We start from the raw sequence: 22,292 nt of genomic DNA, 5'->3' as shown, positions 1-22,292 counted from the left end.
TGTGTACCTAAAATGCACCAAATGGTAATCCATGGGTATAGTTACCACAATAAAAATGCATAAAAGAGCAGTACTAGTTAGTTCTATGTGTGGGATGAGGAGGCTTGTAAAAAGTAACTAATCAAAATAAAAGTTCTTTTAATATTTATTCTTACTGAAAAGATGTTTTGAAATGCTAAATAGATTTTTAAGAAAATGTTTTGAGCCATTGGAGGGTGAACCAACGGCAAAGGAAGACCTTTCTCTCTGTCTCTCTCTCTCACTGTCCACTCTGCCTGTCAAAAAAAAAAAAAAAATGTTTTGAGAATAAAAGAAACGAGATTAGTGGAGATTATTTGGACTGTGACATATCAATGGGAGTCATTTTATCTTTTTTATATGATTCTTTTTCTAATTATCAACAGAACTGTTGACATTTACATCTCTGAATCAAATATAAGTGTTGATTCCATTAAACTTTATATTTTCTTCCTAGGTTACGTTTAAGTCCAGCTGCCCGCAATATTCTGGAAAAACATGCACTGGATGCTGGCCAGGGCACAGCCACTGGGCCTCGGGGAATATTCACTAAAGAGTAGGTATATGCTTTTTGTAATAGCCAATTCCATTATTTGTCATGATCATCTTTTTTCTGGAAGAATTTCAAAAGAGCTTATTCAGTGTTAACATTTAAAAAGGTTTGCTGTTCTTTTGTAATTTTAATTGCCTTTGTCTCTGTAAATTATATGTATTTTTTTTTCTGAGTAATTGCCCCATTATTGAAGAACAGTTCTGATTTGCTAACAAGGCCAGATCCTTAGAAATCGTAATAAATGCAGAAAACTAAAGTGCAGAACAGTGAAATTTTATATTGTTTTAAGGTTGTGTGAAATCACAGAATTGCATTTAAATTTCTAAACCATAGGAGCAAGCATCATAGCACCACTTGAGACACCAGCATCCCCTATCTGAGTTCTGATTCAAGGTCTGGCTGCTCCACTTCCAATCAGGCTTCCTACTTATGTGCCTAGGAAGGCAACAGGTGATGGCTCAAGTGGTTAGGCCTCTAAAAATGTATACTACTAACTCATGGACAGATGAAATATCCATCCATCTTATCTATGTATCTATGTATCTATCTATCATCTGTTTCTCCCATTCGTATCACACTATACCTTTCAATTAGATGATAATAAATGAACCTTTAAAAAGAATTTTTTAGATATTGAAATATATATATGTATATATAAATGTTTTAAAGATTTACTTATTTGTCTGAAAAGCAGAGTTACAAAGAGAGAAGGAAAGATATATTAGAGAGATCTTCCATCTGCTGGTGAACTCTCCAAATGGCCACAATGACCTAGGCTGAGACCAGGAGCCAAGAGGTTCTTCCTGGTCTGCCACATGGGTGCATGGTTGCTTTCCCAGACATTTTAGCAGGGAGCTAGATCAGAAGTGGAGCAGCCAGGACTCAAATTGATGCCCATGCGGGATGCCAGCACTATAGGCCACTGTTTAACCTGCTGTGCCACACTGCTCGCCCCAGAATTTTTGTTGTTGTTTTTGTTTTAAGATTTATGTATTTGAGAGGCAGAGGCAGATATATCCGCTGGTTTACTACCCAGATGGCTGTAAAGGTAAGAGCTGCCTGAAGCTTCCTCCAGGTCTCCCATGCAGGTGCAGGGGCTGAAGGACTTGAGCCATCTTCACTGCTTTCCCATCTATAGCAGAGAGCTGGATAGGAAGAGGAGCTGCTGGGACAGTAACCAGCCCCCATATGGGATGCCAGCATTGCAGGTGGCAGCCTTATCCACTATGCCACAGTGCTAGCCCCCGGAAATATATTTTTAAAATAATTTTATCCTTACCCATTTGGATTTTATTCAGTGGTAATGTTACCAAGCATTTTCTATAGTCAGTTGGGTGTTCTTTGGATTTCCTTTCCTATTTCACATGTCCGTCTGTCTATGAGTTAGCATTATATTTTTTTAGTACTGCAAATTTCTTTTCCTTGCTCTTTGTTTTTAATAAACCAGCTTTTTTTTGGTTTATTCTTTTAAAATTATTCTTCCAAGTGGATTTTAAGCTATTCTTCTAGCTCTATGAATGAGTTGCAGATATAAACCGTGGTATTTTTATGGGATTTTGTCACATTTTAACAAACCCAATGAGAATTGACATCTTTATGATGAGCATTTGTATTCAGGAAACACTGGTATGTCTTTCCATTTGTTTAAATTATTGGATCTTTCTAGAGTATACTAAAACAGATGTGCCATATTGTGTTGAGAAGACAAAGATTAAGTGATAGGCTTGTAAACTAACGTAGAATCACAGTATTTTGTTCTATATTTCCATTGGCAGTAAGTAGTAAATCTTCCAAATTGAGTAAATGTTTTAAAACAATGTACTATTCTATTTTTAGTTAACATTTATAAGAAATGTCACTGGCCATAATTTTTATAAATTGAGATAGATAAAATTATTAAGTGACAGTTCTAAACCAGGTGACTTTTTCCCCTGCTGTGGTATTGTACCCTTCATGAAAACACTGATTTACTGTTGGGTGTTTCTTGTATTGAAAGCAGCATAGCAACTTCTTAAATATCTTTATTGATTTGTTGCCCAGATTTTTGTGTGTGGTTCTTTTACACACATACCGTGGAGCTTATGCCATACTACATGAGTAGGAAATCAGCTGTCCTGAAGGCTGATTGAAGCCAACACCCCAGACTGTGGACTTTTTTTAAAAAAAAGATGTATTTATTTATTTGATAGGCAGGGTTATAGAGAGAGAGAAAGAGAGAGATCTTTCATCCACTATTTCCTTCACCAACTCGCTGCAACTGCCAGAGCTGGGCGTGTCCAAAGCAGGAGCTGGGAGCTTCTGTGGGATCTCCCACCTAGGTCCCAGCTGCTGCACTTCTGATCCAACTTCCTGGTAATGTGCCTTGGAAAGCAGTGGAAGATGTTAAACTGCTTTGGCCCCTGCACCCACGTGGGAGACCCAGAAGAAACTCCTATCTTCTCGCTTTGGCCTGGCCCAACCCTGGCTGTTATGGCCTTTAGGGAATAAAGCAGATGGAAGATTCTCTCTCTCTCTCTCTCTTTCTCTCTCTACCCCCCTCCCCCTCTCTCCCTCTCTCCCTCTCTCCCTCTCTCCCTCTCTCCCTCTCTCCCTCTCTCCCTCTCCCTCTCCCTCTCCCTCCCTCTCTCCTCACCCCCCTCCCCCGTTGTATCTCTGCCTTTCAAATAAATAAATAAATCCTTAAAAAAATGGTGAGAGATGTCCTTCTCCCTTGCCAATTGAAAGTTGAAGTGCAGTAGAATGGTAAGTTCCAATGCTAAGGAAGTTCCTCCAGTTCATTGTATTTGTGAAGAAAATCACTACTGTCAGGATTGCTTTGTAAATTTAGCATTACAACGTACTGCTCAGGATACATGTTCTAATATGCGACTGTTTCAGGAAAGGGCCAGAGCCACCGTTAGAGCAGGACACATTAAGGTTTTTGCCTGCAGGCTCAATGTCCTTGGGATATCTAAGTCAAAAATTGTAAATAGTAGCTAATGTTTATATTTATATCATAGTATCCAAAGTCTGGTAAGCATGACAGACAAGTGTCTACTTTGTTTTTATGATACTCCTTTCCAGAATGCGTCGTGGCCTAAACAAATCGCTCTTTGAGAGATTATGGAAGAGAAAGTTTACCCTGAGTGAATTTCCAGAGCGTATGCACTGCCTTTCTGCAGATGTGTGTCATGTGTTTGTCTCCTGTTTTGTTCTAACAGCTTTTACTGTCCTCCTCACTCTTCAAGTTCAGTCTAATTAGTTATTTCATGTACAGAAATGTTAAAATTATGCCCTGCATTACAGAAACATTAAGTTGTTGTGTATGATTTATGTATATATATATATTTCATGAGGTATGTGAGTATAAAATCAGTTATAAAAGTAATTTTGTATAAAAGTGAACCAGTGGCTGTGGTTGGTTTTTCCTTGATTGTTTATAATCAATGACTCCAGTTTTCTTTTATTCTTCATGAAGTGTTTTATCCAAAAATCTTCTTTTTTGCCTTTTTAATTACTACTTTAAAATATCTCAAATAATATAGAAAAGTATAAAGAAGAGTTCACTGAGCACACATAAATTTAACAGTTTCAAACATGTTGCTGTGCATACTTTATATGTAAATATTATATATTTATACACTACTTTTCTTGAAAGCAGGGATAGTTACATTAACATTACATAAAATGGGATTCAATCAAAAAGTAAGGAAAGAAGGACATATTACTATGTAAAGCATATAATTCAGTAAATATAATCACAAATATTATAATTTGGTATGATGATAATATGGCATCTACATTTTTTAAAATATCCTGTCTATATATTAATTTCCACTTCTGAGAGAAAATGTGGGATTTCTCTTTGTGTCTGGGTTATTTCATTTCATTTATTTTACAGTTCCACCCATTTTGGTGCAGATATCAGTATTTCATTCTTCTTTATGGCTGAGTAATATTCTAGTGTGTGTGTATGTTATATAATATAGATAATATAATATACACACCACATTTTCTACTTCATCCACTGTTAGACATCTGCATTGGTTCTGTATCTTTACTATTGCAAATATTGTGAATAGGGCTGCAGTAAACATGGAACACAGATTTCTTTTTCATATCCCAACTTTATTTTCTTTGGCTATATTCCCAGAAGTAGGATAGCTGGGTCATACGGTAGACCTATTTTTAGTTTTTAGAGGGATCTCTGTACTGCTTTCCATAATGGTTGGACTAATTTGTATTCCCATCAGCAGTGTATTAGGTCTCCTATTCTCCACATCCTCACCAGTAGTTGTTGTTTTTTGACTTTTGGATAATAGCCATTCTAACTGGAGTGAAATGATACCTCATTAGATACTTTTTTTTTTTTTTAAGATTTATTTTATTTATTTGAAAGAGTTACAGAGAGAGGTAGAGCCAGAGAGAGAGAGAGAGAGAGAGGTCTTCCATCTGCTGGTTCACTCCCCAGATGAATGCAATGGCCAGAGCTGGGCTGATAGGAAGCCAGGAACTTCTTCCAGGTCTCTCACATGGGTGCCGGGGCCCAAGGATTTGGGCCATCTTCCACTGCTTTCCCAGGCCATAGCAGAGAGCTGTATTGGAAGTGGAGCAACTTGGACTCAAACTGGCACCCATATGGGATGCTGGTGCTGCAAGCTGGGGCTTTAACCCTTTGAACCACAATGCTGGCCCCCACCTCATTGTCATTTTTATTTGCAGTTTCTGGATGGTTGGTGATACTGATCTTTTATTTTCTTTCATGTATTTCTTGGCCATTTTTATTTCTTCATTTAAAAAGTACTTATTTAGATCTTTGCTCATTTCTTAACTGGATTATTTTGTGGCTGAATCTCTTGTGCTTATTAAATATATTCTATATATTCTAGATATCCTTTACCAGATGCATGGTTTTCAAATATTTTCTCTCATTTTGTTAGTTGTCAGTTCACTCTGTTGATTGTTGCCTTTGCTATGCAGAAGCTTCTTAGTTTTATAGAGTCCAATTTGTGTACTTTTGCTTTTATTGCCTTTTGAGGTCTTATCCAAAATGTCATTGCCCATATCAGTGTCATAGAATGTTTCCTGTATGTTTTCCTCTAGTAACTTCTTAATTACCACAAGGATAAAACTAAACTGCCTTTTTCTTGGTAAAATAGTAATGGCCTGATAGTGAGATAAAAGTATATCTAGCTTCATCAACCTTTTTGAGAATAAAAATATTCAGGTATTGGCAATGTAGAGTTTTGGAGTTCTCCCCATGTTCATTTTTGTTTGTTTGTTTTTAATTAATGACTAAGGGTCCCATATAAAAGGAAATCAATGTGTTTGGAATTGCTTCAAAACCCAGATAATGAATTTTATTAGAGAGGTATTTAATTACCCTACATAAAATTGAAAGAGTAATAATGATATGCTGTGATTTTTAGGAGCTCTTAGAAGCTGAATTTCTTTTGTTGAAGGTATTTTTCTCAATCAACATATGGCCTTGTTTTCGCGTCAGTGCTGAGACTTTTCGATCTGATCAGGATTTTGGCTGATGATAAAGGCCCCAGGGATTGTATTGGCAATCACTTTATTTATACACATATGTAATCACAAATAATTGGAAAATGGTACTTTGGTTTATAGATATCATAATTAAATTAAAAATGAATTTCCTAACAGAAGCTTGTCGAGAGCATGTGCAGTACCTGAGCTCATTGCTAGGGTGCATGCTTCCTGCACCCCCTGGGTTACAGTCCCCATCACCATCCTGTGACTCAACCTCTGAGAACCAGCACTGCCTCCAGTTACACTTGTGTTCCTTTGTATTTGATGGGTAAAAGCCTTTTGTACTTTTAGGTTTATATTAGAGAGATTGTACTCCTTTGTTCAATACCAGGATTGCTGTTAATCTTAGATATACTTGATGAATTCTGTGCTAGTCTATCTTTATGAGAAACCTTCATCTTTGTTTAATTTTCATAGTATATCCCCAGGTATTAGAGAAGCAATAGAAAATGCCCAGCTTTGGATTTGGCCATGGATTAGTTTGATTCCCAGCCTTGGCAGCTGCTGGTTAACACCTCTGTGGTTTTAGCTATTTTTACTTTTAAAGATTTGTTTGTTTTTACTTGAAAGACAGAGTTACAGAGAGAGAGGAGGACGGAGCAGTTTTCCAAAAGGCCACATTGGCCAGGGCTGGGTCAGTCCGACGCCAGGAGCTCGTCAGGGTCTCCCATGTGGGTGGCAAGGGCCCAAGCACTTGGGCCGTCTTCCACTGCTTTCTCAGGCATGTTAGCAGAGGGCTGGATCAGAAGTACACATAGGACTTGATCCAGTGCCTGTATGGAATGGTGGCACTGCACGCTGTGGCCTAACCTGCTGAGCCATTCCGCTTGCCTTTGTGACTTCAGCTTTTAATCCTCTCCACTTTGTTCACAGCACTCTCCTCACTGGCCTCTGCTTTCTGTTTTCCCTGCCTTTACTCCTGATGTTCCCTCCACCTAGAAACCTGGAAACTTGCCTTGCCCAGCTCTTCTTGAGGCCTGCACTTTTATGGCATACTGTCATCCCTGACTGTCCTGTTTTAAAATAACCCTTCCTGATGGCCCAAGTGCTTGGGCCCCTGCACCCACATGGGAGACCGGGAGGAAGCACCTGACTCCTGGCTTCGGATCGGCGTAGCTCCAGCCGTAGCAGCCATTGTGGGGTGAACCAATGGAAGGAAGACCTTTCTCTCCATCTCTCTCTCACTGTCTAACTCTATCAAATAAAATAAAAAACCCTCCTTTATTCTCTCTCTCTTCCTCTCGTTCTCTAAAACAGACGCACGCATGCACGCACACACAAGTGCACGCAGAAGTTCACATGCACTTGTATTACTCTGTGTTCTTCGGAGCACATCACCCCTCTGGTTTATTTACTTGATTACTGTATTGCCCCTCATGTGGAACAGGGCTCCTTAGTGGGAAGTATCTATTGTGTCTGCCAATATCTAGAATACAGTAGATTCTTAAGAAATGCCTGGGAAATAGAACTAGAAGTTAACCCCTTCAGGCCCACTTAACTATAAATTAGGAGGGATGAGACCCTCCCACATGGCTGGTATAGGCACTTAGTGGACATGTGATAGGCTCCTTTTCCTACGTTTACCCCTCTCAGTACCTAGGGATCCAAGATGACACAGCATTGTAGATTGCCTTGTCACTGTGACCTCCTACAAATGTCAGTTCTTCACTTTTGGAAATAGCAAGTGAATTGCATGTCAAGTTCATGTACCTCTTGCTGGATCTGATAAAAAGCATGAATGTACTGGTACACATTGGGGTGTCCCTTCAGTGGTGCACCCTAGGTTAGAGCATTCCTGCCTGCACCAGTTGTCTACTGCTGCATACCAAGATAGAGCAAACCTTAGCAGCTTCAACAGTACCTGTTTATAATCTTAACAGTTCTCAAGGTCAGCAATCTGGACTCAGCCAGCTTCTCAGCTCATAGTCCCAAAATGTGGAAATCAGGTGTTGGCTAAGACTGGGGTTTCATGTGAAGCTTGGGGTCCTCTTCTGAGCACACATGATTGTTGACAGAATTTAGTTCCTTGAGGTTGTAGGACTTCAGCTCCTGTTTCCTTGCTGGCTGTCAGCTAGGAGTCACTGCCGGTTCCTAGACAACCACTGTCAGCTCCTCGCCACGTGGTTGTCTCCAAGTGGCTTTCTTCAAGGCCAGCATTGAATCTCTCAATTCAAAGCTGTTCTTACTGAAAGGCCCCAGTGCCTCTAACAACTTAGCCTGATACATCCCACCTTTCTATGATAATTTTCCTCTTAATTCAAAGATGATTGATTTTGGAATCTTAAGTATGTCTACCAAGCCCCGTCGACTCTGTCCCATATTGTAAGTTAATCATATGAATGTCATCCATCACATTCACAGACCCACCCATACTCTAGAGGGATTATTATTGGGTGTGTACTCCAACAACAGGAGTACTGGGGACATCTCAAATTCTGCTTACTGTGCTGCTATGGATATTAATGCAAGATTTCTTTTCAGAGAGAATGATTGTCAGCTTAGTATGCTCAGCAGGTTTTTCTCTTTGTCAATTCAAGTGATATCAAAATCAAGTAATACCAACATATTAACGGAGACTTTTATTTGAAATCTTTATTTTATTGTATTTGAACGACAGAGAAGCAGACAGAGAAGCAGACAGACAGAGATCTGCCATATGCTGGCTCTGCCCAAACGCCCACAGAACTAGGGCTGGGTCAGGCCAAAGCCATGAGCTACAAACTTAATCCAAGTCTCCCGTGTTGGGTGGCAGAGACTCTTGAGCCATCACCTGCTACCTCAGGGTATATACTAACCAGAAGTTGGAATTGGGAGCAAAGTCAGGATTGAAACCCAGGCACTATAATATGGGATGCCCACATCCTAAGCAGCATTTTAACAGCTATGCCAAACACCCACCCTGAGAAATATTTAAGATATAATTTGTTTTCGTTATCTGTAAGTTTTTATATTATGTAAAATACTTTTTATTTAAATTGGGAAAAGTATTTCCTAATTACCAGATATTAAGTATTCTTGACAAGCTACTTATTTAAGAAAACATACTACTTTTTACCCACTGTAACCTACCCTAGTGAACTGAGGGCTTGGCATGTGTACTAGTCTTGTAAAAATAAAGATCCCTATGTTTTACAGAGCAGTACAAAGGCAAGAGTGTAACTATTGTTATTCACTCTCACAGGAGCTGTGGGTTAGGTTTGTAATATGTAGTGCTGCTAGCATAGTGAACAAACTAAAAATGGTGTGATTTCCTGGACATAAACAAGCTTGCTTGTACTGAGTGAACCATCATGTAGTAAATACCATAGTGAAAGGTCTGAATGTCATGTGAGAATTCTTTTACAAATGCCCAGAATGAAGGTATGTTTTAATTGATGATTTGCTCATCTACCAAATGATACTCCTGTCTTCCAGTAAAACAACCAGTTTCCTTTTTAAAAATTACTATTTATGCCTGCTACTGTGATAAAATTAATAACTGTTGGATTTTTGGGAGTGTCCAGATATATAGCCATTGAACAAAAGTATTAGAGTCAGTGGATTATGTGAAGGAATTTACTTTTCTGGTTTAAATAATTGATTTTCCATCATAGGTTTCAGATCAGTTTTCGTATCTTCCCTGTTCCTCTCACCTGAGTTTCCTAAAAGATTCCTGATATTCTGTGTTGAATTTTCTGATTCTGACCTCTCCAGAGATGCTCTGAGACTGGTGCAGTTGAAACAGACGGGCAAGATCCCTGACTCGAGAGCAGCCGCAGCTCCTGCAGTCACTCCAACAGCACCTTTGCCCCCGCAGCCCGCAGCAGCACCCTCGTGTCCTCGGCCAATGATCCCAGCAGTGTCGACTCCTGGACAGCCCAATGCAGCGGTAATGTCCCCCAAGACATTTCATAACTCAGTACCGTGTATGTGCTGTATAATCGTGATACTTTTCCTGGGTCTGATACTAGTGGTTGGCTGCTGATGTCAGCCCCTTTGTGTGGCTGTGTTTTATTGTTTTCATTAGGGAACTGATAGTCTCACTATGGAGAGCTATGTAGACTATACCATAAAGCAGATTATCCTTCCCCTCTGATACATGCAGAATAGCAGCATTTTCTGTTTTCAGATTACTCCCAATTTTTTCCTATCTCCCATTACTGGTACTTCCATTGTGATATTCTTCCCATCAGAGGGAATGTTTATTTAAAATTGAACAGGCAGTTAGGAAGAAAAGAAAAGCAAATAAATTTGTACTGCTGTATTCCATTGACCAAGATAATATGAAAATGGTACTAATTTCATGGGAAACAGATTTCTTTTTTAATTTTTTAATTTTTTTTTTTTTTTTTTTTTTTTTTTTACTTATTTGACAGGTAGAGTTAGACAGTGAGAGAGAGAGACAGAGAGAAAGGTCTTCCTTCCGTTGGTTCACTCCCCAAATGGCCGCTATGGCCCACGCACTGCGCCGATCTGAAGCCAGGAGCCAAGTGCTTCCTCCTGGTCTCCCACGTGCGTGCAGGTGCCCAAGCACTTGGGCCATCCTCCACTGCCTTCCCGGGCCACAGCAGAGAGCTGGCCTGGAAGAGGAGCAGCCGGGACTAGAACCCAGTGCCCATATGGCATGCCGGCACCGCTGGCAGAGGCTTAGCCAAGTGAGCCACGGCGCTGGCCCCTGGAAATGGATTTTTAAATATATAGTGATTCATGACTGCATACACCAAAACTTTATGGGTGGTCAAATCTCATTTTTTTAAAAAGTAGGTTATTCCATTCTAGCCTGTAAGCTTTGCTTTCAAATTCTTACGGTATATAGAAAGCATTTATTCTATTTGATTCCAGTCCCTTGTTGACATAAAACGTTGAATTCCTTAGGAGAGCATTGGTACAGAAGAAATCTGTTGTGCTTTTGGCTGCTTTATATTATGTTAAAATAATTGTAATCTTGTCCTGGAATAGAATGATATAATTAGATGTAACAGGAAGTTCCTCCTGCTTTTATGAATAAAGGACCAGAATGAAAAGCTACACTAGAGTTACAGGAAGATTTTATTATCTCATTCATGCTTTATATTTTGTATTCTTAGGAGATAGGATATTCATGCGATTTTTTTATAAATTGAAAACCAAAATAGGAATAATTTGGCATTCCATCTATTATGTTGTTATCTTTTTTGCTGATGTAATTTTCATCAGAATTACCTGTAGTTCGTTTGTTGACTTAGTGACTGTTTTGAATTTTATTAAATGATGTTTGTAATGAAAGCTGCTGTTAGGCAGCAATTCTTTGTTTCTCTTTTGCTTTCTCTATGTGAATGTGTGTGATTGTGTGTGTATAGACTATGTATAAATATATGTACACACATGTAGTCATATATACCCATGGGAGAATTGATAGAATTGTGTTTAGTCATATTGAATATATTAACACATTCACAACTAAAATGTGAATTTTACTATTTTTTTCTATAGTTGTATACCATAAAGCCAAAAGCTTCAGATTTCTTATATTTTCCTTTATACTAAGAATATTTAGTAGTATTTTTCCTATTTTCATTTTTGATTGCCATCATAAGTTAAATCAATGTGACCACATTTTATTTAGGGAGGATTTTTTATTCCCCATTCTGCTTTTGGTTTAATGAACCTGTGGCAGGGACCCCTGCTATTAAGGAAGTAAAACACTAAACCAAAAAACAGTAAATGCTTTTAAGCAGGGGCTTTCTGAGACCAGCAGTTGGGGGCAGCTTTCTGAGAAATACTGCAATTGGAACTAGGTCAACTAAAGCAAATCGAATGCTTGCAAGTGTAACTTCGTGTGATGGTTGTATGAGCAGTGCTACAGCTGTTAACTAGCCAATCAAATATGTATAACCAAATACATTCAAGTTGTGTGTGCTAGGGTATGTAAGACAACATCCGACTTTGTTCAGGGCCCAGAATTTTGGAGACAAAACTCTCCTCTGCATCTACCAGCAAGATTAAAAGCTGTTTTCCTGTAAGAGCCTCCATGTCCCAGGTCTCTGAGATTCCCACTACAAACCAATTGCTATTTATTTGCAGGGCACATTCACTGAAATCCCTGCAAGCAATATTCGAAGAGTTATTGCCAAGAGGTTAACTGAATCTAAAAGTACTGTGCCTCATGCATATGCTACTGCCGACTGTGACCTTGGAGCTGTTTTAAAAGTTCGACAAGCTCTTGTCAAAGGTTGGTAAAATTGAATTTACTTAATGTAGTGCTTACACAAACTTAGCTATCAAAATATCCCCTATGTATGAAATGTGTGTTGTGTAGCTTTTAATTTTGTTTCATAATGAGCTTGCACTTTACTCTGGATGTATTTTAGTTTACTTATTTTTTTTTTTTAAAGATTTGTTTATCAGAGAGAAAGAGAGAGCAGTATCTTCCATCCACTGATTCGCTCCACAGATGGCTGCAACAGCCAGGGCTGGGCCAGCCCAAAGCCAGGAGCTTCATTCAGCTCTCCCACGTGGGTGCAGGACTCAAGCACCATCACACCCATATATTGTACTATTCCTGTCATGTTTTGCAAGTATTATTGTATGATATAATCCCCAGAATACTTGTTGAATATTTTCTGTTTTAGCAAATTAACTGCCTTTTTTTAAAGAGTTTCAAAATCAGGGAAAAAGAATAGATTTTGTTTCCATATTTTTGCCATTCTCTTCATTATGCATGTTTTTGTATAAACCTAAAGTGCTGTGTGCTACTGTATTTATTCTTCCCCAAAAAGTCCTTTGATGTTTCTTTTTTTTTTTTAAAGTTTTTAGCATTTATTCAGAGAAAGAAATACACAGGAAAGTAAGGGATTTCTTTATTTAGTGAAGAAAAAAGTCAAGAAGCATAAGCTGGGTCCATACCAGGCAGAGAACAAGCCAGGAGTCATGCGGAGTAAAGCATGCAGCTAGGAGCAGCCACAGGTAGCGTAGCACCAGCAGGAAACCAGAGGCGCAGGACAAGGGAAGGAAGGGCCCACCGTGCTCCAGACCTTTTCTTCACTTCCAAAGGGGAGTGGTTACATAGTCTGATTGGCAAGTGGGCGAACAGGTGAGGTCAGGTAGGGGTGTGAGTTCACAAAAGGGGGCAGGGCCAAGGTGTGGTCTCCATAGCTTATAAATCTAATCAATTTAATCCTATCTGCCTGCTTATATCATTCCCCCTTCAGAGATTCCAGACCTCAATCTTTAGGGATGCTGAAGGGTGTAGTATCACCATATCTTCTATAGCTCCTTCCTGCTTATCAGGGTCATAGGCCCCAACTGTCCTAGGTCTGCCAGTCTTTTGCTATCTCTTCTAAGGAGTTTGTTTCATGAGTCAGAGTACTCTCAGTCACTGCCAATGGCTGTGTCCCTTGCATGGACAGTTATTCTCGGAAGTTGTTGAGTTCTGAAACATGTAAGTTTATCAGTCAATATAAACAATACTGGAACAAAACCAATTGCAAGTGAAGTGCCCCTTGTCGCTCCCCCTCTTCGTGGAGGAACGACACTAAACCCTGCGCTGTTCTTTCGTCTGCTCGGCCCTCCCCGGGTTTGCTGCTGGTTCTTCCCGGGTTGGCTACTGTCCCTTCCACCTCCGTGGAAGGGCGGTTCCCCCTGCCACATTCCCCACTTCCGCAGGGGAGCGGCACACCGCCGGCCGGCTCTCTCGGGGGCTGCACAGGTGTTCCCCTTAGATGTTCCCCTTAGATGTTCCTCTTAGATGTTCCTGGTGCATGCCGTCTCTCTCCTCCTTTATAGTCCTCCTCCGCCAATCCTAACTCGGCTGCCCACACGCCGAGTACGCCGCTCTCCTCCAATCAGGAGCAAGTCCTACAGTTTATTGGCTGAACTGGAGGCAGCTGTGTGGAAGCTGTTTTCTTCTCTCCCAGCGCCATATTGTGGGAGAGCAGATGCATAGAATAAGTCTTAATTCCAGTAACTTAGTCTAGTCCGAGTTGCTCCCCACACCCCTTAGCTTGGAAAGAACGTATCTAACAGACTCCCAGATAGTAGGTGGTGGTAGGCTACCATTATGCAGATTATAAAGCCATTTAGTCTGAGCATGGAGAATTATGATTGAAGAACTCATTAAGGAATTTTCTGCCGATAACAGTTTCCAGAGAAAATCAAAAGGAAATATAGTGTGTCTGCCTTAAGGTGCAGCAGTCTTGATGTCACGAAAGCAAAAGCTTTACTTAGCTTTTTGGTTTTGGGATAGATATTTAAGAGCTTTGATTGGCTTACAGGAATAATACAAGTCTTTTGAGTTCACTTGTGAAGACTCAAGAGTTAGAAACTTAATCCTAATTTCAGTGAGGTATTCATACTCAGTAGCACTTGGTAAGGTCCCTTCCATTTAAGCTGCAACTGATTTGAAGGGGATCTCTCTATAAATAAGGTGAATGGCTTACTCAGGGATTCCTGATGTTGGAGTTTCTGTTCAAAGCTCTTTAATTCTTTGGAACACCTATTTTAGCTCCCTTGCCAGCACAGTATGTCTGTGTCAGGGCCTTTTAAAGCTTCGTACAAAGGCTTGGAATCCATATTCCACAGAATCCTGCCATTCCCAGGAATGTCCTTAGCTGCTTTTTAGTCTGTGGTAACCCTATACATTGAATAGCTTCCTTTCTCTTGACTTAAAGAGCATGTTCTCCTGGGGTTAGAACATAACCCAGGTAATCTACCTCTTGTTTAAAAACCTGAGCTTTTGTTGGGGAAATTCTTTATCCTCATGTTCCCAGATTCTGGGTTTAATAGAATGCAGAAGAAATTATCCCTTAGGCAAAGGTGTAGCATGCAATAATATGTATTAGAACAGCTGCCTTAATGGCCCTGAGACCTTTAACCATTCTGTACTGTCCATTTGACTTTAAAACAGACAAGATAGGAGTATCATAGGTAGACATGGATCCAAGAATCTATGTTTGAGAAATTTAATTAACATTAAAGAAGCACCTAAGAATAATAACAACTCTCACAAGCAATGAGTTGGACACTTAGACATAATTAAAATTTATTAGACCTAAGAGTATCTTCTACTTAATGAATTAAAACAAAATAAATCTTTGAGAATATGTTTTACCATTAATTTTTTTTAAAGATTTATTTATTTTATTTGAAAGGCAGAGAGAGAGAGGTCTTCTATCTGCTGGTTTACTCCCCATATAGCCACAGCAGCCAGAGGTGCACCAATCTGAAGCTAGGAGCCAAGAATGTTTTCCGGGTCTCCCACACAGGTGCAGGAGCTCAAGGACTTGGGCCATCCTCTACTGTTTTCCCATGCCATAGCAGCAAGATGGATTGGAAGTGGAGCAGCCAGTACTTGAACCAGTGCCCATATTGGATGCCAGCACTGCAGGCAGCGGCTTAACCTACTAAGCCACAGTGCTGGCCCCTTACCATTAATTTTAATACTATAACTCCTTGAGGACAGAGGTCCTGCATGGGGAGTTAGTGCACAGTAACTCCTGTTGTTAATTTAATAATTAACACTCTTATGTATGATGTCAGTGATTACCTGAGGCTCTTGACATGAGCTGCAAAGGCTATAGAAGCCTTTTGAATCTACACGCTCCATCAGTATTTAGACAAGGCCATAAGCAAAGTGGATGTTCTCTCCTCCCTTCATAGAAAAGAACATATTTCCTTGATGACCACTTCTTTCCACTGGTGCCTCACCCACAGAGATCCTTTATGTAGGGGCAGTTTTTATTCTGATGTCCTGGGTTTCCATGCCTGAAATGCTTTTTTGGGCTTTTCAGCTAGACCATAATGCCTTTAGGGCTGACTCTGAGGTCAGAGTGCTACTTAAAGCTATTGCCATTCTATGAGTCAACTGTATGGGCTGCTTCCCATGTTGGAGTATTTGCTATTATTACTAAACACCTAATCCTATTTATATGATCACTTTAATACTTTACCCTATCTCTCTGATCACATTAACACTTAATCCTATCCATGTGATCACTTTAACACTGAAAAAATGCTGTTTTGCCATTCAACTTGAGGGGATTTGGGATCTCATGGCAAGTTTTTAAACTGTATCCTTAGAAGTAAGTCCATAGGAATGTATGCAGAACTATACAGCTTTACAGTCTCTTTGTAGGACCTGAGAAGATAAAAACAGATACAGCTCTTCAGAAGCTTTAATTATCTTTAAGCATATGACATGGATACATTGCATTAGTTGTAATTTCTTAAGTGTGTGAGTTGGATACATTGCCTTAACTACAATTCTGACACCTTAGAGTTGCCATTTATATACCAGATGGGGTCCATTATTTTACCAAGCCCAGCGAGTTGGTTTTAAATTATTTTTCTCCTTTTTTTATAATTGTTTTTAAAACACCACTTAGTCTGCAAAACATTATTCCAGACTGCCATGTCACTCCTCTCAGGAGGCCAAGAGAATGCTGGCAGGTCTGAGATGAAATCTCGGTAAGCCAGCCATTCCTGAGATAACAAACCACAGGAGGCTCAGAGAGTCAGCGTAAAACAAAATAACAAAGTAATAAAAACAACATTAGAGCTGTGATCCACATACAGCTAAAACAATAAAAAACAGTGTTAAAGCCTTCATCATAAAGCTAAAACAGGAATAACCAGGATTAAAGCCAAAATAACAAACTACAACTTTAAAAACCATAATAAAAAGTCATTCTTAATCAGACATGTGACATGCATGCCATGGAGAGGGGACCATCTTGGGGTAGAGTCTCTTGCCCATGTTCCAATAAGGGCGGAAGTTCCCATGGGGGCCACCTTCTTGGAGACCTCATGTTCTTCATGGGGGCCGAGGCATCTTGGCAACCACATGTTTTTGATGGAGGTGTCATCTTGGCATGGAAAGCTCTACCCTCTGCATTGGGAAATGTGCCTCTGCCATGTTTAATGCTCCAGCTACCTGATGTTATCAGGTTACCAGACAACCAGACCAGTTCCCCAGCTAGAAATTGCCCATTGAAAGCATTCCTGATTTGAAAACCAAAGACCCTGAGGCAAACCAGAATTTTAGGTACAGCTTAAACACATACATGTAACAAAAAAAAGTTTAAGGCCGGCGCTGTGGCTCACTAGGCTAATCCTCTGCCTGCAGCGCCGGCACTGTGGATTCTAGTCCCAGTTGGGGTGCCGGTTCTATCCCGGTTGCTCCTCTTCAGTCCAGCTCTCTGCTGTGACCCGGGAAGGCAGTGGAGGATGGCCCAAGTGCTTGGGCCCTGCACCCCATGGGAGACCAGGAGGAAGCTCCTGGCTCCTGGCTTCGGATTGGCACGGCGCTGGCCACAGCAGCCATTGGGGAGGTGAACCAAAGGAAGGAAGACCTTTCTCTCTCTCTCTCTCACCGTCTAACTCTGCCTGTCAAAAAAGAAAAAAAAAAAAAGGTTTAAGTTTTAACTTAGCGATATCTCAGACTGGAAACATTTATATATTGATAAACTGTTGCGAGCTCTCACAAACTGGCCCTCTGTGAAAATCTTTCATCTCTCTGCACAAATTCAACTAGTGCTTACATCACATTCTTCCTAAGTTATCAAAGTGAGAAACAGTGAAAGAAAAAATTAATCTTTGCATTTCCCAAAAAACACAAGCACCAGGGAAAACCAGGAATTCGCCTGAGCTGGGTCATTGGTAAAACTGAAGCCACCAGAAGTAAAGATTCCACGCATTTGTGAAAGGGCTAAATTTTGTGTCATTTTAAATAAGAGCAGCTGCAGAGCTGTGGTGGCTACAGCATGAGCTGCTGCCACTGCTTAGGCAGGTGGGGCAGGACGGGTGGGCAGGAGCCGTGGGTGATGGCGCCACTCAGGCAGCCGTTAAGTGGTAGATGACAAAACTAGACAAGAACGCGTGCCTCTGCTGCAGGCCTCGTCACTGTGCTGGGGTGTGCAGCCAGCACCAGTGCGCCAGTGCTGTTGGCACAGCTGCAGTGCAGCTGGAGCTGCCACAGCAACTCGGGATCCCCTCATGTCTGCTGGCAACAGTGGGTGGGAAGCAGGTGCCCACACTCCGGTGGGCTAGTGGCAGCCACAAGAGGGACACCGGCAGCGGTAATTCCCGATCCTCTCTCATCTGTGTCAACCCCCGCCCCTCCCCTATGTGTGCACCCACAGCGGGAGGGGCTAAGCATTCCTGAAGGCAGTGTGGCTGACGGGCTGCTGCCCTGCTGCCGTGACAGTGGCAATGGTGGCAGCAAGTACAGGTTGTCACCAGTAGCTGCCAGAGCGGCCAAGCGCAAACCAGTGCCGCTGGAGTAGGGAGTATGGAGCACGTGCCCCAGGCAGCAGCAGTGGGCACAGGGGCAGCAGCACCCCAGCCCGGGCCGCCTCACACGTCAAAAACCACCTCCCGCCAGCTGCAGCCTCGCCCTCCCAGCCATGGTAGCGCCTAGCAGCCCGACTACCTGTTCCCTAATTCTGAGGGAAGCTGCGGATGCTGAGAGGCGGGGGCTGTGGTGCATAACGGTCAGCCACTGGGAGCCAGTTCTCACCACATTGCCGGTTTGTTTGTTTTTTAAGCCAATTAAACGATTCATAAATTAGCAGTTAATAAATGGTCCCTTCATCAATAGTCCCTTTGTGGTCACCAATCTGTTATCTGCTGGCTGTATTAATTTTAATTTTAATATTAATATCCTGAGTGTCCTTGCTGTCTATTCAGATAAGAATTCTGAATATCAGCTCTAATAAACCAGACAACATGGTAAGTTTTTGCATTTATTCAGTGAAAGAGATACACAGGAAAGTGAGGGCTTTATCTAGGGGAGATAGAAGTCTAGAAGTGTAAGCTCGGTCCATACCAGGCAGAGGTCTGACCACGGCCACGTGGAACAAAGCATGTGGTTAGGAACTGCCACAGGTAGCCTAGCAGGAAAACACAGAGGCTGTGGTCAGAAGGCTGCACCCCCCAGAGCTGCAGGGCAACCTTAATGTTTCTTGTAGGTGGGTTGGCAATGAATTATGATTTCATCTACAAAATTCTGCTTCATTTTCTGTCCTTTTTAATTGTGGGCCAGCGTTGTGGCTAGCAGGTTAAGCCACCACCTGTGATGCCAGCATCCCATTTGGGCGCCGGTTTGTGTCCCGGCTGCTCCCCTTCTGACTCAGCTCCCTGCTGATGGCCTGGGAAAAGCAGCAGAAGATGGCCCACGTGCTTGGGACCATGCACACCATGTGGGAGACCCAGATAAATCTCCTGGCTCCTGATTCTGGCCTGGCCTAGCCCTGGCCATTGCACCCATCTAGGGAATGAATCAGCAAATGGAAGATCTCTCTTTTGCTTTTTCTCCTTTTCTTTGTATAACTTTTCTTTTAGATAATTGAAAATCTTAAATGTAATTGTGATAAAGTGCATATAACATAGAATTTACCATTTTAACTACATTTAAGTGTAATTAGTTCAGTGACTTTAAATACATCTCTCATTCTTTTGCAACCATCATCTCCATGCATCCAGACAGCTGTTTTTTCATGTTACAAAAACTTAACTCTGGCACCTTAAATGCTAGCTCTGTAACTTCTCCCTCCATTCCAACCCCTGAAACCACCACCCTGCACCCTGCATTTGAATTAGACTACAATGAGTAGCTCATGTGCATGGAACTGTCACTGATTTCAGTTAGCACATCTTCGGGTTTCAATCATGTCATAGCATTTCCCAATTCCCTCTTTAAGGCTGAGCATTAACCTGATGTACGTATTTGTACAACATTGTGTTCACGTACTCATCTGTTGGCGGACGTTAGGGTTGCTTACATCTTTTTGCCATTGAGCATCATGGTGCTCTGAACGTGGATGTGCAAATATCTCTTTGTATTCCTGTTTTCAGATCTTTTGGGTACATTCCCAGAAATAGAATTGCTGGAGAATCTGTTAACTGTATAATTTTTGAGGATCCCCCCCCCCCAACAATGACTGCTACATTAGGCATAAAATCAGTGCATGTAGCTTCTGATTTTTCTGCTTTCTCACCAAGTTGTTCTCCTTTTTTGATAACTATTCGTAGCATATCTTCTTCATTTTTGAAAGATATTTCTGCTGATTGTAGAATTTTAAATTAACAGTTGTTTTGTTCCAGTACTTGAAATAAAGAGACACCATGCTATTATCTTCTGGCTTCCACAGTGTTTTTTTTTTTTTCTTTTTTATTTTCCTTAATGTTTATTTTTTATCTACTTGGAAGATAACATTAATAGAGAGAAGGAAACAGAGCGTGCTCTTCCATCAGCTGGTTCACTACCCAAATGCCCACAGCATCCAGGGCTAGACCAGATTGAAGCCAGGTGCTCTATCCTGGTCTCCCACGTGAATGGAAGGACCCAAGCATTTAGGCCTTTTCTTCCTTCCCAACGCATTAGCACTTTGTCTTTGGTTCTCTGTGTATGATGTCTTCCCCTCCCCACCTTCAAGATGAGAAAAGCTCTATTAACAGTTTAACTGTTGCATGCCCAAGGTCAAAGGTTGACTTTTATTTTTTTTTTTTCTATTGTGTTTATCCTGTTTGAGTTTCTCTTGGCTTCTTAAATTTGTAGTTTATTGTCTTTCATTTGTTTTGGAAAATTTCCAGCATTATGAAGTGTATCTTCGGCTTCATGTGTTTTCTTCTTGGGATTTCAGTGATAATGTTAGGCTGTTTGAATTGTCCCAAGCTGTTAGATGCTCTGTTCTTTCCCTTTTACCTCTTTTTTTTTCTGTGTTTCAGTTTGGATGATTTAGTTGACCTAGCTTCAAGTTCAGACTCTTTTCTCTGCTGTGTTTAGTCTGCGAAGCTTGACAGAAATATTCTTTTTCTTTGATAACAGGTTTTTCCCTCCTGCATTTCCGCTTGAATGATTTTTATAGCTCCCACCCCTCTGTGTATATTCCCATCTGTGTGTGCACCTTGTTCCGCACTCTGTTCTCTGCAGCTCCCACACTCTGACATCAGTAGTCACTGGTTTGTCTCTCCTCAGAGCAGGTCATCTCCTTTTTGGCATTCAGTTCACCTGCTTGCCTTGTAATCTCAGCGCTGTAACTGGGTCAAGAAAAGTTATAGTTTGATCATTTATCCTGCTTTTTCTCCCACTCTGTTAAGGTGGGAACAGCTTTCTACATCCTAAGAGAAAGCAGAGCTGATAAATCTGTCTATATACAGACATCCAACATTCCACGTGAAAATACTCAGCAGCTTTTAAAAGTTCAAGGAACCAAATGGAAAGCTATTCTACAGAAGAGTAGTAATTTATGAAAAAAAAAATTAACAATGAAAACACTCGTTATAGGTCTTCAATCATACTTTTTTTTTTTTTAAGATTTATGTATTTATTCGAAAGGTGGAGTTACAGAGAGAGAGGTCTTCCATCTGCTGCACTCCCCAAATGGCCGCAACAGCCAGAGCCGTGGCATTCCAAAGCCAGGAGCTTCTTCCAGGTCTCCCATGTGGGTGCAGAGGCCCAAGACTTGGCCATCTTCCATTGCTTTCCCAGGCCATAGCAGAGAGCTGAATCAGAAGTAGAGCAGCCAGGTCTCAAACCGGTGCCTATGTGGGATGCTGGCACTGCAGACGACGGCTTCACCTGCTACACCACAGCGCTGGCCCCAAATCATACTTTCTTAGTCATGGTGATAGAAGTTAGAAGAGGGTAAGTTCCTCATGCCTTCTTCTCATGAGGCAGGAGTAAGTCTTTAGTAGGGATGTAGATTAGCTTAGCGTCTGGCATGGTCCAGGTTTGGTCTGTCCTCACAATTAGCAACTTTCTTCTGAATGTTCAGAGAGAGCACATTTTATCTGTCTCCATCCTTCCCTCTCTTTTCTTTCCTTTTCTTTTCTTTATTTCTTTCGCTTTTTTTTTTTTTTCATTTTTGCTTATTTGTTTTCATCTCCTTGAAAGGGAGAACAACTGAGAGAGAGAAAGAGAAAGGTATCTTACTTACTTCTATCCATTCACTCTCCAAATACCTGCAACAGCTAGGAGGGCTGGGCCAGTCCAAAGCCATAGGCTCAGAACTCCATCCTGGTCTTCCATGTGGGTGGCAGGGTCCTGAACACCCAAGCCATCATCTGTTGTTTCCCAGGATGCATTAACACAAAGCTGGATCAAAAGTGTAGCAGCCAGGACTCAAACTGATACTCTTCTGTGGAATATAGGAGTCCTAAGAGTCATCCTAACTGCCTGTGTCTCGTGCCTGCTCCTCCACGCCTCTTTCTTTTGCAGCGTTATAATATCTAA

At 41.1% G+C, this 22,292-nt stretch overlaps 1 protein-coding gene across 2 annotated transcripts in view; it reads left to right on the top strand.

The window, feature by feature from the left end:
- PDHX (pyruvate dehydrogenase complex component X) overlaps positions 1-22,292 on the top strand; it is a 93,899-nt gene that overhangs the window by 50,289 nt on the left and 21,318 nt on the right. For both annotated transcript variants that reach the window (XM_051825977.3, XM_008269678.5), the window contains exons 5-7: positions 476-574; positions 9,797-9,971; positions 12,146-12,293. In XM_051825977.3, coding sequence (XP_051681937.3) covers positions 476-574; positions 9,797-9,971; positions 12,146-12,293 — 422 coding nt within the window. The remainder of the gene's footprint in view (positions 1-475; positions 575-9,796; positions 9,972-12,145; positions 12,294-22,292) is intronic.

The sequence above is a fragment of the Oryctolagus cuniculus genome, chromosome 1 (genome assembly GCF_051225735.1).
Source record: "Oryctolagus cuniculus isolate XC-2025 breed Fujian yellow rabbit chromosome 1, ASM5122573v1, whole genome shotgun sequence".
NCBI classification, from domain to species: domain Eukaryota; kingdom Metazoa; phylum Chordata; class Mammalia; order Lagomorpha; family Leporidae; genus Oryctolagus; species Oryctolagus cuniculus.
Note: the sequence above shows the minus strand (reverse complement) of the source record. Positions and strands in the feature narration are given on the sequence as shown.